The sequence below is a fragment of the Scleropages formosus genome, chromosome 12, assembly GCF_900964775.1.
Source record: "Scleropages formosus chromosome 12, fSclFor1.1, whole genome shotgun sequence".
Taxonomy (NCBI): Eukaryota; Metazoa; Chordata; class Actinopteri; order Osteoglossiformes; family Osteoglossidae; genus Scleropages; species Scleropages formosus.
In genome coordinates, this window is record NC_041817.1 from 17,710,585 (window position 1) to 17,726,699 (window position 16,115).

The 16,115-nt window shown below is 42.1% G+C and overlaps 1 protein-coding gene across 14 annotated transcripts in view; it reads right to left on the reverse strand.

Annotated features, from left to right (window-relative positions):
- LOC108920678 (dedicator of cytokinesis protein 9-like) overlaps positions 1 to 16,115 on the reverse strand; it is an 83,745-nt gene that overhangs the window by 29,556 nt on the left and 38,074 nt on the right. For all 14 annotated transcript variants that reach the window (XM_029256946.1, XM_029256940.1, XM_029256943.1 and 11 more), the window contains 11 exons: positions 12,481 to 12,570; positions 10,470 to 10,552; positions 9,802 to 9,871; positions 6,708 to 6,803; positions 6,307 to 6,441; positions 3,705 to 3,879; positions 2,707 to 2,759; positions 1,898 to 1,972; positions 1,575 to 1,715; positions 697 to 909; positions 161 to 283 (listed from right to left, as the gene is read on the reverse strand). In XM_029256946.1, the coding sequence (XP_029112779.1) occupies positions 161 to 283; positions 697 to 909; positions 1,575 to 1,715; positions 1,898 to 1,972; positions 2,707 to 2,759; positions 3,705 to 3,879; positions 6,307 to 6,441; positions 6,708 to 6,803; positions 9,802 to 9,871; positions 10,470 to 10,552; positions 12,481 to 12,570 (1,254 nt within the window). The remainder of the gene's footprint in view (positions 1 to 160; positions 284 to 696; positions 910 to 1,574; positions 1,716 to 1,897; positions 1,973 to 2,706; positions 2,760 to 3,704; positions 3,880 to 6,306; positions 6,442 to 6,707; positions 6,804 to 9,801; positions 9,872 to 10,469; positions 10,553 to 12,480; positions 12,571 to 16,115) is intronic.

Sequence of the window (16,115 nt, forward strand, 5' to 3'; positions counted from 1 at the left end):
TATGGACCAAAACAGCAAACCTTAGAGGCTATTAGCAATTCTAGCATTAGTCCAGCATTCGTAAAAAAGGAGAAGGAGCCATGGAGGTGTCTGGTCTGAGATCATCAATAAAGTGATGTCTAAACCGCGCTTTTCAAGCAGAATGTGTTGGAGAGCACACCTTAGTTGAGTCCGTGTTCCTCATGTATGGCTCAGCACAGTGTGTGATGCCACCCTGCAGGACCTTCTCGATGTGAGCCACTAGAAAGATGTCCGGGTGTGGACATGTTACTGAGAAAACACCCTAGAGATGGGAGAATGTGACACAGGGGTCAAGCTCATTCCTGCCTTTTTTCTGTATCAACCACAGTTCTGCCCTTGCGTGTGTAGTCACTCGATTGCTGTTGAAGAAAATGAGTGTATTTTACACGTGAAAAACTGCACTCCACAATGAAGTTAATATCAAATGTATCCACTGGCCATTTCTCTAACTACGCTCGGCATAGAGTCAAAATTCATTTAGACCCCCCAGCTCAGATGCTAAGTAAAATGACAATTAAATGAAGCAATTAAAGTTAAGTACCTTACTTAGAGGATAATACAGAAGGGACTTCAACTGACATTTTTATGGATACAAGTCATTTTTTTTCCTGGCCACTAAGTTCCATCTATTCCATACCATGTCCATAGATGTATGGATGGCTGTGGAAGACCCACCTGCCTGGGGTACTGCAAACCACTCTCGTGTAGGTCAAAAAGCTGTGTCCTCCCACCTGGCAGAGAGTCCCCACCCCCATTCATTTGCTGGCTGCTGGGGTTGGTCACCATCTGACGGACGGACGGATGGTTCATATCCACATGGAAGTCAGCAGAGATCTTCCGACTACTTTGAATATCGAATAACGACAGCGTGACATAAAAGGGCTCCACCTGGAAGACAACAAAACCAGGTGAGCTGAGGTGTACTGTACAAATGACCACAAGAGAACATTGTAGTAATGTAATACTGATTTCTGAGTATAAATCTTAATGTAACAGTGATGTACATTGCAACAAGGCACTGTATCATGAGCAGACCAGGGGTATTAAAAGTAGAACTGGTACAACATCCTGTATGACTGAGGGATGGAATGGGAGGAAGGCAGTGGAATATAACCTGATGGGTTAGGGGTGTGCTGGGATGGGGTGTGTGTGTTTGTAAAATATGTGACACGTGTATATATGGAGGGGAGGTCAGTTGTGTGTATATGAATTAATCTGATAGTGGCTCTACAGCAATTATACAGTCTTATTTTTAGGGCCATTCTCACCAATGTCTGGGGAGACGTCCACACTCAGTGTAAGCTGTGAAAGGTTAACTAACTACCCTGCATTAAAGAGATAAGCAGGCAAAGAACGGTGGATCCATTCAAGGGATGTCCCATTTCACCAGAATGTAAGACTAACCATTGTAAATTCAGGCTAACTGCAGCTTCATACACTTCATAAGACCCATTTTGAAACTGGACTGCACTGGTGCTTTAACAGTATTGACACAAGAGAGTGGTGAGTGTGTGCTGCAAGCAATGCTCAGCTAAGCAGGTGGTCAGTCCTACATTGGTTGTTGGGCCTTCCTCGTTTTCTGCCACGCAGCTTTGCAGGTTGAAGGACAGGTCATTGCAGTTTACCAGGATGCGCTTGCCAAATTTCTCCTCAAACTGTTTCACATCAGGTTCAATTCCTGAGAAGTCAAGTTTCTACAGGCAGCATAACAGACAGAAGAAAGCTGGAGATAAACATTTCAAGGTGTTCAGCTTTCTTAGAAACAAGGGCAGGAAAGACTGCTCTAGTCATACACTGATGTCCCATAAATGGAAGCTATGAGCACCTATGAATTGAACAACAGATTTTACAACCAGGTGGGCAAGCCATTACAGACCTGTGTTTCGGGATCCAAGGTGAACAGCTTCAGTCTGGTTTCACTCCTCATTTTATACTCAATGTCTCTGGCAGTCTGGTGATAACAGAGAAGACATACAGGAGTCAAACTCTGATGCTAAATCCTAGACAAAGTTTGTGACAACAAAGCAGTTTGCTTGCCAAGGATTAATGGCCTGGAATTAGCTTGCACCGCTTCACCATTTTGATGTCTTTATGTTTGTGTGCTTCTTGGAGGCAAGACAGCATGGTGATAGCATGGAAAACTGTCGAGCTGTCAGCGAAGGAGAGGGGAGGTACTAGGCCAGCCACAAGCCGTCATGTTATCTTTCTGAGAAAGGAGCCATCTGTGCCTTCCCTGGCCCTGCAAACATACGTGTGGTACATCTTGCAGCAAAGCTCATTTCTACTGGGACAGCTGGGGCCTTTCGGTGCTGCTCCAGCCTGCGAGAGCAGAGGGGCTGCTTCATCCAACACAACCACCCATCCATGTCAATCCTGCTACAGTCTGGAACCCTCTCTGTATCCAGACATTTATTTATTACTCTTATTACAGAAGAAACCTTGAATCCAAAATGGTATGCTTGCAAAAAAAATTCAGCAAAATTATATTGTTTAAATCAAGGCTTTTAAATACATTTTTGGTGGTTTTAGATGGACATAATAGAAAGTTCTAATAATTTAAGGTCAGGTTCTGTTGGAGGAATTCAGAAGGAATAAATTAAGCCCCTTTCATTTTCAACGTTTGCTCTTGATACCACGGGCCAGACAAATGGGATAGCTGTCTGTTTATTTCTTAAAATATCCCACCTGATAGCTGTCCAGACCCACAGAGGAGCTGTCTGCTTTTCCCAGCTCTTCATCTGGAATGAGAACACAATCTTTCCTTAAAAACTTTATCCAAGTCTGAAAACCTACAGTTTGATTAAAACTGTTATAGTGTTCTCAGAACATCCCATGTGGAAACGACCTGTTAGGCAACAGCCTCCTTGGAGTTCACATGCGCTTAGGAGGAGGAAAAAGTTTTTGGTTTTAATGAAAACACAGCTGTAATTGCTTTCTTCATGTTCGCTATAATGCATTGACACAAGGTCATTTCTGGACTACAGCTCAAACCAGAGAGGGAGTAAGAATTTTCAAAGTGCGGGCATTCTTGTTTACCACCACAGCCTGGCCGAGGAGGCTGGTGGTGGGATTCATGGGCCTGATTTCCATGCAGAGTTGCAAGCCGCAGACCACGAGGCTATCTTTTATAGAGTGACGTGTTGCATCAACAAGAGCTAACCAAAAGCCTTTCTGGTGTCCAGAAAGGCAACATCACCTTTACAAACAGCACTTAACACCACTGTGGGGTCTGATCTAGGGCTACTGTCAGTTTGCTCCATTCCATTACACAAGAGAGACAACCGTGTTGGAAATTTCTTGCCTCCACTTGCATGGAGATGAACAGGGCTCTGGTGCCCTATTTCAGACTCAGGCCATTCCAAACGAGAGCCAGTCTGTTTATATTGCAGGGAGTTCATGGAAAAACTATTTCTTGTTTGCTTGTACTTCTGTGAACATTAAGGCTAAATGAACTTTCCTTGAGCTTCATCAGAGCACATAAATGTTGTGTGAGGTGAAGTTCAACATAAAGGTTGCACAAGTATGAACACTCATGCACACACAATCTATATTTAAGCGCTCTAGATATGGATGGGAGGTACATTTACTCCAGCATTTTTATGTTATATTTAGGGTGCTTATTAAATGTAAAGTATATTAACACTACATTTTAAGCGATGGCCACACCAGCACACCGGACCTACCATCATGGGCATCACCATTCCTCTTCTCTTGCATGGCCACCTCAAAACTGCTATGCAGGATCTTGTTGAGGGTACTGATCCAGTCCTCCATCTCGCTTTCGCTGTCAGCCGCCAGCAGGTATGTGCTTTTGTCCTGCATCTTCAACTCGAAGGCAAAGCGACGCACTTTGTTGTTCTGAAGCCAAAACAGTGGATAACATAAGGAGCCCTTTAGTGGTCTTTTAAGAAGGGGAAATGCTCAGAGTGGGACTGTGCCCAATGTTGAGCACAGTTTTAGGAGTTAAGTTCTAGTATAGCAGATTACATTACAGGCAACAGCATGGGGCTATAACATGAAAGTTTCTAATGCAAGGCCTGATACTTGCTCTTACTACAGTACTCCTGAATAAGGTCCCTTATCTGAATTGCTCATTAAAAGATAATTTATAAATTGAATACATGCTGTATATCACCTTGGATAAAAATGTCAGTTAAACAACAATTTATTAACATTACATTTATAGTGATGTCATTATGATAGACTGCAAAGTATTGATGTCCCATAAGTTAAAGCTTAATTGCAGTGAATACTGGGAAGTGCCCTATTCAGACAACAACAAATGACCAATGCTTTACCCAGTCATCCAAAAACAATGTTTCAAAGCATCATCCAAAGATGACAGAAAGCTTTTAGACTCTGGTTGATCATCTCCACATCTATGTTTGAACGAAACCCACAATGTTGCCTCAAAAAAAAAAAAAAAAAAAACACGCAAATCATACCAAGTTGGCTGCCACAAGAGAGACATTCAAAACCAGCACATTACATACTATGACTTCACATTAATTATTCTATCCAAAGCAGTTGTAAACCACAGAGGAATTGCATGCAACAACGTGAGGAACAGACAGTTAATTCCATGGCAACGACACATTTCTAGATTTGTCTCAGCACACCAGCTATCCAAAGGGCAGAATCAGGGAATACAAACTGAGTTTCCTTAACATGAAAAAAATGACTGGGGTTCCAAATCATTGCTGACAGAGGCAGCTATGGTCAACAGAGCCTACAGAAGCGATTAGCACTCTCCCCCAGGCGTTACTTCACTGAAGCCTGCAGTCTACATAGTGGCTCACAGAATGGAAACTGGAGAAGGCTGATCAACCCAAGCAAAAAATGGGTAATTTTTCTTATGTCTGGTGGGTCGCTGGTTGTGGGCAACTGGCCACTCCTAAAAGGAAATCAACTCACTGCACACATAAATAAATAAAACACTCTGGTGCAGACCAAAGTCTGATGAACAACACTAAAATCTTTTAGCTTCCGGTACGACTGTACTCCTGAACAAATTTAACAATAAAAATTTGTACTACATGTTGAAATTATCCTTTACCTATGCATGTTCCTCAGGTTAAAGAATGTTAAACCACAAAACAGTACAATCAAGCAGCTGGATTACACAATCATAACCTTACAATTCATTATTATTAATAAAGTTAATCATTACTCTGGGCCTCATTTGTCTAGGATGCAGATTGCCTGCACTGCACTCATATTTGAAACTGCAAATGAGGAAATGACCCAAGCCTTTGTCTAGCACACAAAGCCCTGGGTATGTATCCACAGAAAACATTCCAGGAAACACTCCTAGATGTTTCTTCTGTTTCTCTCATCAAGGAAAAATTGAGCACTTGACTGGGAATGTGGCTGCATGGTTTTAAGAGAACAAAAAATTTGAGACTCTTGAACTGGTATTGAAGCAGAAGAGATCAATGGACACCAGTCCGACAATGGAAGTGATCAGTGGTGTGTTAATTACTGGGAGTTTTGTACTTCTGGATTAATGTGTGTTAATTACACTTGTGCGTTAAGAGCTTGGAGTGTGAATGGGATGGAAAAAGAAATGGAAAAGGAGTTAGATAAAGATTCAAAAGCATGTATCACAAACTTGTCATTTTATTTTATCCTCTGTATAGCCATATCGGCAATCATGGCTTGTAACTGGAATCACGCTATCAAGGGCCATAAGATGAGTATCCTTAGAGAAACCAGAACAGGGACAAAGCAGACCAGTAACAAAAAACAGAGCATTCAATACAGACCAGATGTCCTTACCTAAAACACAATAAATTTACAGTTCCTGGTAGGGACATAAATGAGAAGAAGCTGCCTTACTTCTGTCTACACTAATCAATATTAGGACATGTGGCTGTTTCAAACATTCAGTCTCCTGGTTTAGCGATGCAGACTCAGCAGTATATGAAGACCTTGATGGTGAAATGAATTCCAATGATGCTGAGAGATGTGTCTCAATGTCAACACTCAGCAAAGGATGGCATGTGCATAACAATTGTTTAAACCTAAAACAGTATCACATTTATCTAATTATCAGCCTTCCAAGTTATAGTTAAAAATATTGGAAGTCACAACTCAGATTAACAGATGGACTCATCAGAAAAGGATCTTGATGTGACTGTAATATGTATAAAATTAACGTTATTTTAATGACATCTTTGCCACCGGTCACACAAATCTTCCAGTACTGCATTTAGACAGTTAGGCTCGATTTCACAAGCCCAAAACAAAGCAGAATGCCACTGAGATCTGCCAAAAAAAGATTACCTGAACAACACCCATACAGGAGTCCAGGAATATGGTTCCTTTGGGTTCTTTGGAGATCTTGTCATCTTTGTAGAAATTGAGGTTATATGAACCATCGCCAAGCTGTGTGAGGTGAAAATACCTCCTCTTGAAAGACTGCAAAGAAAAGGAAAAGAAAAAAACCAAACAGACCAAATACATATGTTTTCCAAAATAGCCTAAAGTGAAGTGTGCCTTTAAACAATGGAGTGTCTAATTAACAGGATTTCCACAGGGAAACTGTGGACTGCAAACAGAGGTCGAAGTGCTGGTGAGTGACCTTTGCCAACATCCTATTGTCAGAAGCAGAAATGTTACAAATGTCAGTTGGCTCTGTGTGTCAGTGTGTCATTGTCATTAACATCACTGTGATCTTCACTCACCCTCATGGTCACGCTAATGGCACTATTCATGTTGCCTTTGTACAACCAGCCATGCTTTGTGACCCCACCCTTCTGAGATCCTAGGGAGGCCGTGTCCTGAAGAAGAGTGGGACTGTCATCAGTGTCATCAAATACACATTTTCCTAATACACCTTCATCATTCGTCTTCAGACTCCTCTGCCAAAATCAGCAAACTTTAAGGCAGAAGCCTCCAGATGACCAAACGCAGAGTGCCGCACTGTGGAAATAAATATGTGGGAATCAGGCAGAGCCAGGGTGAGAGCAGCAGTAGGTTTCTGATCAGCACATTAGGTGTGGCTTTTCTTACCCAAACCATCCAACTAAAGCACAACAATGATCTTTCTTGTGTAAAAACATCGGCTGGGAATTTAATTTAATTTCAGTCATCAGAATGGACCACTCAAAAACAAAGCAGCGAGGTTTTCCAAACAGTTCGGTACGTAGGTGGCTTTTTTTTTTGTTTTTTGTTTTTTGTTTTTTTTTTAAAATGAAAACAGTGAGACTGTCTCAGCTGCTTTCCTTTGACACTTTGCAAGAGTAAGATTTTGCTACAGATGGTTTTTACAGACCATAATGAATGGGTTTTCAAGACCCATCTTACAGCAGGATTTTTATTCTATTATTAAAAGGTTTAAAAGCACTGAAGGAAAATCAAAAGAGACACAACATACTGTACACTCATCTACTGTGAGTCTGGAACCCTTCAACAGCGACCTGGCCTCAACGCCCCCCCAGCCGGCGACATCCATCCCGCAGAAAATTGGCCAAATTACAGATGTCTGCTTTCAGGGAACCCAAAAGCTCCTCCCAGACAGTAACCAGGCAACGCCAAGATAAATTGCCCCCCCTCTACACTAGTGCTTCCTTTATCACTTTCAGAATTAATAACAGATACACTGTAGCTTGATCCCCTGTCTGTGTTGATCTGGAATCTTGAATTTTCTCTACATGATAACTAGCTGAGGCAATCATAAGCAAAAGTACATTTTTTGGATCTTTACAATCAAACATCTCTGGTTGACAAAGGACAACTATCAGGGATTCAACTGTGTCATAATGTGAAGAGAACAGTGAATTGCTGTGTGCTCACAGGAACCAGGATATTTTCTCTTTCAAACAAAGAAAGCAGGATGATTATGGAAGTTCCTGTTATTCCCTGTCAGACCCATGTCCTGTACTTCCCTGCTTAATTGCTCTCCAGGAGCATGCGTTGTACTCCCACCCTTCAGGTTACATGTCTGGACACATCCTATAAGGAGCTCATCTCTAGACTGGGACGGGAATCACTCTTATAGAGTAAACAAAACTCTGAGTAACTGATAGTAAACAAAAGTGCATTTCACCAACAGACAAAGAGTTATAGATGCAGACATGTAATTCTCAAAGCACCCTCAGCTTGTACAATACCACATTGCGCAAGTGGCTTGTCTATAGAACTGACAGGAAATACAATGGTGACTGTGACGGATGTGCATGCAGAGCAGTTAGGAGGTCAGGAGAGAAGTGGGTTTGAAAGAGATGCATTTAGAGATCTTTCCTGAATGCTGAAAGAGATTTGGTGATTCTGAGAGACAGAAGGAGCTAGCAGTAGAATGCAGCTGAACCCATGACATCCTTAGCATACTTCTAGTTTCGATGAATGGGAAATTCCTACAGTTCTTGGCTGTGTTTGTACACCACTGAGACTTACAGCTTCACGGAATAAACCTATGTGATAAGCATGGCAGAGCAAATCTGAAAAAACTGAAACAGCACGTGTTTTTTAACACCGCTTCCTTGAATCTTCATGTACTTCATCAAAAGCTGAATTTAGTCTGCGGTTTAAAAAGAATATAGAGTGGGCGAATTAATGGTTTTGTTAGTGATCTTTGTAATAGTTCAGTAAACACCACTTCAATACGTTTTATCCCATTACAATCCCAGAACAAATGTATCAAAGGGCACACAGCAACCTATACATTAACAACACAGCCAAGACGTGCCCTGAAAATACCCAAAGAAGATGTGGACAAAGGTAAATTCTGTGTACAGAAAATATTTAAAGTCAGGTTTCAACTGCAGACTTAAAAACAGTGTATTATGATTTCTTGTGATTGAAGACACTGCGGTCATCTATCTTCCACAAATGCCTTATGTTCTGCCTTTTGCAGTCGAATTTGCTACTTTGCCAACTGATGGCTCCTTCCGTTAAAATGTTTACTTTTTGTTGAGGACTAGAAATCCTGCCAAGTAGGTACGAGCCTCAAGGCTGGGAGGGCCATCGAATAGAGGGCTCCTGGAAAAATGGAGTCTGGAGACCAGACACTGGCTGCGTCCTACTATTTCTCACATGGTAGAGAGGCTGACAGTAGAGACTACAAACCCTACTAGCTTTGTGTGGGAGCAAGTGAACGTTCATTTCAAGACCATAAGATATGTACAAAGCAAATGGTGGTAAAGAAACATGATTTCAACCAAGCCTCTCTGCAGAAGATATAAGTAGTAGTGCCTGAAATTGTTTGTTTTCTTGTTAGATTTGTTAGCACTGTGTGAAAATACAGCAGGTACAGCTAAGTAAATGATGAAAATGTGAGTACGAGTACACGTGAGTAAATGATGAAAATGTACACAAGGCATGTGGTACTCTTAGAATGGTTAGCAGAATACGTAGCGTCATCAGAGCTCACATACAGTAAACAGGGTATAAGCTTCTTATCGAGATACTCTAATAACCCAAGACAACCTGCCTCTGTGCAATTTTAGTAGCACAAAGTCACAAACTTATTACTAATGTAAAAAGGTGCAGATTCACTTTGAAAACCGTTTGAGAGCATGTTTGAAAGAGCAAGGAATGCTGAATAAAATCAAGGCAAAGTATCAGCGAAGACAGACCAAAACAGTCACTGTAAAGAAATGTCTACCGATGGAAGTTCTGCTACGGCTCGATCTCCCCCTCCCACAAAACCAGCTGCAGACAGAGAGATAAAGCACATCAGATGAGGAGTTTTTGACCCACACCCTCTCCCTGTACACATCCAGCACAACCTTTCATCAAGAGACCAAGGTCCAAAAAGCAGTGGGGCTTGTCTCTTACCTCGTCTTTGTCCACATCTTCATCCACCTCAAAGACATGCACTGCCAGTTTCTCTGGCCGGGCCACCTTGCTGCAGAGGGGAGAGAAATATACTAAAATGGACATGGGACCAAAACTATTTCATTAATCAGTATCCACGCTTCAGCCACAAGATCTGCTATACATACTGTCTTTTCATGTCATCCTGTCAGAAGTTACATGTTCTTGTGAGACCCACATGGTGATGAAATGATCTTACACTTTCTTAGTCATCATTTGTTTTTCCACAGAAGGCGTTTTCAGAATGGTACACTTTTCATTTAAAAAACATTACAGATGTCAACATCAGTTATGAGGAAAAAGGTACCTCAGTCTTATTGCCGTTAAATTTAAATTTTATAAGAATACGCATGTTATGTTTCTTTTGCTCAACTATGACTACTTCTAAGGTAAAGCTTTCAAAGTTGTCTGTCTCTTATTTTATAAACAGTGATATTATGAAATAATGGATACAGCATGGAGGCATTTTCTTTTAGGTGCCAGATGAATATAGATTATCAGATGTTATTTCAGTTTTGGTGCATCTCAGTGAGCATGTCAAGTACTCTTACAATCTCAAGCATAATATTTGGGTTGGATTTTACAGTAAAGACAGGAGAAAAATTAAATAAGGTGAGCATCAGGCTTACTTCGGAAGCTGACGGAAGTCTCCAGAATAATCTTCATACTTATAAGTGACAACATGCCAGTCTGAGTTGTAAGTCTTGATGCACTGTGAGGACAGCAAATCAAGACTTTAGGTAATTATGAACAATTGTTTCACACTTTATACAGACCATGCCAGGGAGGGAGATGCTCATTTTAATTTTATTCAATGGCTATCAATAAACAACCCTGAAAACTTTTTCCGCAGGTGAATAATATAAACACTGCCATTCTAGTTAAACGACAAGGAGGTCCTATTACCAACACCCAAATGATACATTTCTTACTATTTGAATGAAAAGTGCAAGAAATAAGATCTGGACAAATGTCTCATTCACTACATCCTCTACACAGTATAATAAGTCACTGAGGGGCACTCCTTATTCTGTGTTTCGTTCATCTGTGCCTCCAATCAGATGACAGGATGTATGAGAAGAGCAGGAAGGATCAAAGTGGTTAGGGATCTGGGGTGGAGAGCTAGCAGAGGCGGAAGCTTCTTTGCAGAACTGGATTAAGGAATGGGCATCGACTTCAAAAATAGATTCTGGAACACTTCCTGTCAGGTCATTGGTGAAAAAGCACAAACTTTGTATCATCAGCGGATAAGAGACTGAACTGAACTGTAATGGGAAGGTGGATGAATCACATTGCTCTAATTTACATACCTCTCTACTTTTAAGTGTAAAATCTAAGCATTTTTGCAGCTGACATCTCTACAGGCCTTTGACCTATTTGCTTGCCTGTAGGAAGCCAAGACATCTGGTGCCTTGTGGATAAAAGTTGGGGGTAGGGGAATATCTATTTAAACACTCATATTTGACATTCTGGGTGCTCTCCAAATATTCATGCAAACAATCCTAAAACTATACAAGTCAATAATACAAATATATTTGTAGTGTTCAAAGTCATTTCAGACAAAAACAATTACACAAGACATAAAAATTGTGAATTTCCCTGTAGGGATTAATAAAGTATTAGTGTTTGGGATCCTAAAAAAATATATACTTTTTTATCTGTGTACAGATGACTCTTCTGTTACTGCAGGTGGTTGCATTCTGAGACAAGTGAAAATAGCGTTACAATCGAAATAAACATTTTCACAAATGCTCACACTGTATATACAAAGGAGGAGCAAAGCTGAATGTTTTCACACTAAAAATGTGTGTATTGGATTTGAACAACCAAGCAGTTCGGTGGAAGGCACCACTACACACTAAGCATACATGTTCAAGCCACATCAGCCAAGGCACGTTGGCGCATGAGAAAAACAAAACAAACTAACAAGCTGATAAAATTTACCCTTCTGGTAAGACATCTGTTCACTGCTGGAACACAATGCAGCAGTATTTCACAGAAAGCTGGAGGACAATTACAAGAAACTGCTTGACAGAACAATCACATAACTAACAATCTGAACATGTGAGTTTTTTCTGAAAAAGAAATCACGAGAGTCCTGGTGGGCTGTTGTCTGCAGCTGTTACTGCATGATGTTTGGCTGCATTTTACTCAGTGCCAGGAGTGGTTTCATTAGCCTGTGACTCCACTGCACAACCGCCATCCCATCACCTCCCTTCCCAACCCCGTAGGGAAGCCATGAAGGTGGCGTAGTGTGCTGAACTGTGTACCTCCTGCTTGCTGGAGTTGGTGCTGTTTCAGTAGTACCTGTCAAAAAGGGCTTCCAGACCAAGCTTATCTTGCAAGTTCATATCTATGATGTAAAATATCAGATAGTCAAGAGTCCAAATACTTGAGGCAAGCTGACAAGTTGTATACTGGCAACTGCCTACCATACTCGGTCATATTAAGGGCTTCAAGAACAGCAGCAAAACAGTGTGCTTACTTCAGCCCTAGTGGTGTGTAGTAGCGAGAAAAAATATCATGCTGCAAGAAAATCATAATTTATCCAGAGATGGAAGCAGTTTCAGGTGCCAGCAGGACTCAGAATCTAGGCAACACTGTGTAGGAATACATGACAACTGCCTAATGTGTTCTTACCTCCTGGACAAAGAGGCTCTGTGCTTCTTTTTCTGCATTTTCGGGCACTGACGGAAGGAGTGTTCTTCGTTGTCGCTTCACAGTTGATATCTGTACAAGAAAACAGCTCAAATCAGCTCCAAAGCTGGAGAAAGTGCTTGGCTTTCTATGGTTGTGGCCATAGGGGGGAATACACTTTTATTGACATTGATACTCCCACTACAGAATCTTGGTGTTTTCGGTGTTAACTTGGCTTGGAAATAACAGGTATTGATGATATTGGTCTTAGACAATACTTAATTTCATTCCAGGCAAACAAAAGCAGGTAGCATAATGTAGTATCAGTGGGCTGTATTTTGTCACAGCATGAAGCCCTGCTGCCTGGGCCGTTTCAGGCATAGATTCGAATCCAGCTCAGTCTGAGGAGTTGTGTGAATGTTCTTCCCATGTTTGTGCGGGTTTCCTCTGAGTGCTCTGGTTTCTTCCCACAGTCCGAAGACATGTGTTTCAGCTGGACTGGTGACTAACTTGCCTGCAGTGAGTGAGTGAGTGAGTGAGAGTGTGTGGCTAATCTAAAATGGAGTGGCATCCAGCCTTGTGATCTCTGCTTCCAGGATAGGCTCTGGATTACTGCAACTCTGTCTTGAACAAGCAGTGAGTGAATGAGTGAGTACACCTACAATTAAAATAAGGGAGGCAAGTGGCAACGTTTCTTTCCAACATGGTTACATTAGTGTGTGTGGTTTTTTTTGATGTTCTCCATACAGGAGCAAATTTTTCAGAATGAGTTCAGTTGAGAGACAAATGAGCACATAAACAAGAGACTCCCCCAAAATACAGCAGCAAGGCCCATCACATTCCTAGACTGAGCAAGCTCAGATGGTCACTATTTCACTGAAGGCTCATAAAAATATTTTTCCATTCCTGAGAGTGGACTAGGACTCCAGTGGGGTTTGGGAGGTGAGGTTAAGATGCTGGGGTGGGGTGCTCCTACGCATTGTCCAGCTGGGAGGCCCAGGGCCACACCTTGCAGCTGGCAGACCACCACATATAGGGGGTTTCAAGTGGGCAGGGCCACATGGACTGTAAGCCTGGGATGGCCTTGTGTGTGGTACTTGACCCATAAAAGCAGATCTTGAGGACAAAAGGTATCAGGAGATGTGTCTTAAGATCATTTTATTAATGAGGACAAATGAAAAACATAGATTTCAGAGCAATGTACGGAGAAAGTACAGCTGGATTTCACTTTGCTAGCCTAAAACAAAACAAAAACACCATGTCCCAAAGGTACAAAGCCCTGTAAACGACACATCATAATGTGTTTTGAAGCTTTCAGCGACTGCTACAAAAACACCAAACTGCAATGTCTCTCTAGTCATATCACACTTACTCAGCAAGACACGGTCAGTTCAGCCAAGGAGCAAAGGAGACTAGGACTCCCCACTGAGACTTACAGGAGCGATCGAAATGAGATAGAGGTCTTCTGACAATTCCATGGATGCTGTAATTTACTCTAATTTAGCACTTCTCTGATCAAAGGCCTGGAGACTTTCTTTAGTAAATAACCCTCCAGTGATGAGTAGGTGTGGTTGATTTAAAGATATGGTAAGAGGAAAGAGGCTGTGAACCATATCAGCGCTCTGAGGCGTGAGAAGCATCAACGCGACACGAACGGTTCATATTCCCCACATGCTCAGATTGCAGGATTCAAAACGACTCAAGCAGCAGTCCCAGCCTTCTGCTCCCCTCCATGGAAGAGCCTTGGTCAGCCTTCAACCGACTGAGAAATGGATTACATCTCTAAGCAAAAGGATATAAAAACCAAATTAACCAAAAGACCAAGCAGGGCAGTTTTAGATCCATATTAGGCATGAAAGAGTTTGATAGTACATTCCTTTCCAAAGTCCTTCAACTGAAGCTTTTATATGCTGTGCTGAGATGAAACTGTGGCGTATGCCCATTTATTACCCTGAGCACTGGTGTCCAGGCCAGAGAAACTGTTTGAAGCTCCCGCCATGCTTTGCCTACTATCCAGACTGGACTGCTGCCCTTTTGTCTGCATGCTCTTGGATGCATTGGGGTCCAACCTCCCTCTTTTCACTGCTGGACTCTCAGGCCCTGGCATAGCGGATCTCCTAACTCAGCAAAAATAAACTGCACACACTAGAATCAGAGAAACTCGACAGAGGCCCCTCTCAGCGACTAACCCTTTTTTGTTTTATTAAAGGGAAAATATCAAGAAGCATGGCAGACAGGCAAGACCCTGTTCATGGTTTATGGAAGTGCAAAAGGGAAAACAGGACTGGAGACTATGCCATGATGCAGAGTCAGAATTCCCAACTACTTTACAGTATTACAGTATTACAGCTAAACAGAGAGAAAATCTACAATCCAAAGCCCAAACAGAGGATATAATGCATTGACATTTATTCATTTACCTAACGCTTTTCTCTAAAGTGACTTACGATGTTAAGGTATTAACAATTATTTACCTGTTTATACAGCTGGGTAATTTTACTGGAACAATTCAGGATAAGTATCTTGCTCAACATTACTACAGCTGGAGGTGGGAACTGAACCTGGGACCTTTGGGTCCAAAGGCAGTAGATCTAACCACTACATTACCAGCTGTCTCAATAATCCATGAACAAATTGCTTCACTTTCACAAAGTGCTTGACGAATATAAAAAAAAATTTTGTCTATGAATGCAGTTTTAGGAATCACTCATTCTTGCTTGCTTTCACTAACCACCAAACTTGCCCCGGTCAGGGTCGCAGCACTCCAGAGCTATCCTGGAATCACTGGGCTAAAGGCCAGGTGGGGTTCACCCAAGACATGATGCCATGCCACCACAGGGTAAGGTACATACCCCCCCATGCACACACTATAGGCAATTTAATGTCACATATGTCCTGAACTACATATCTTTGGACTGTGGGAGGAAATCCATGCAGACACAGGGAGAACATAGAAACACCAGACAGACTGAGCTGGATTCAAAACTACACCCAAACAGCCCAGGTCCTGCAAGGCAGAAGCCCTACCCACTGCGCCACCATGTGCCCTAGTATTAGAAATAAGATATTTAAATAAGTAAGTAATTGCTCAGGTCCAAGCGTGCTTCCCATGCAATTAAAGTGGAGGAAATGTGGTCAGAGTTAAACATTGCAGCTGTGCTTACAGGTTTGCAGCCACTGAAAATAACCAAGGTCAGGGGTTACGGTTGCGTTAATGGTTGAATTATAGTTCAGAGGGCCATTGGAGTTCATGACTCCTCACTGGGTAATAGTCAGTCCCCAAAGCCACGCAGAGCCACTTTAACCTCAGTGGTTCTATAATTAACTGCACTTTCAAAGCGATGCCCTAGAGGAGCCTATTGTTCATCTCTGTGTCAGTGCCAGACCGCAGGGGGCTGTAGTCCCCAGCCCTGCTGGTTAAACCTGCAGGTCTCACCTTCCTTTCCCGGCTCCCAGCTTCCCGGTGTGAGATGAAAATCTGTCTAATGGCAGGAGCAGAAAACAAAACACACACATACTGGAGGGAGGGGCAGGATGTGGGCCACGGGAAACATGGGGAGAGCGACCGCTCCCACAATGATTTGGGGGGGTTCCAGTGGTAGGAATGCAGGTCTAGTGGGCTCTACTTCAGTAGTCAG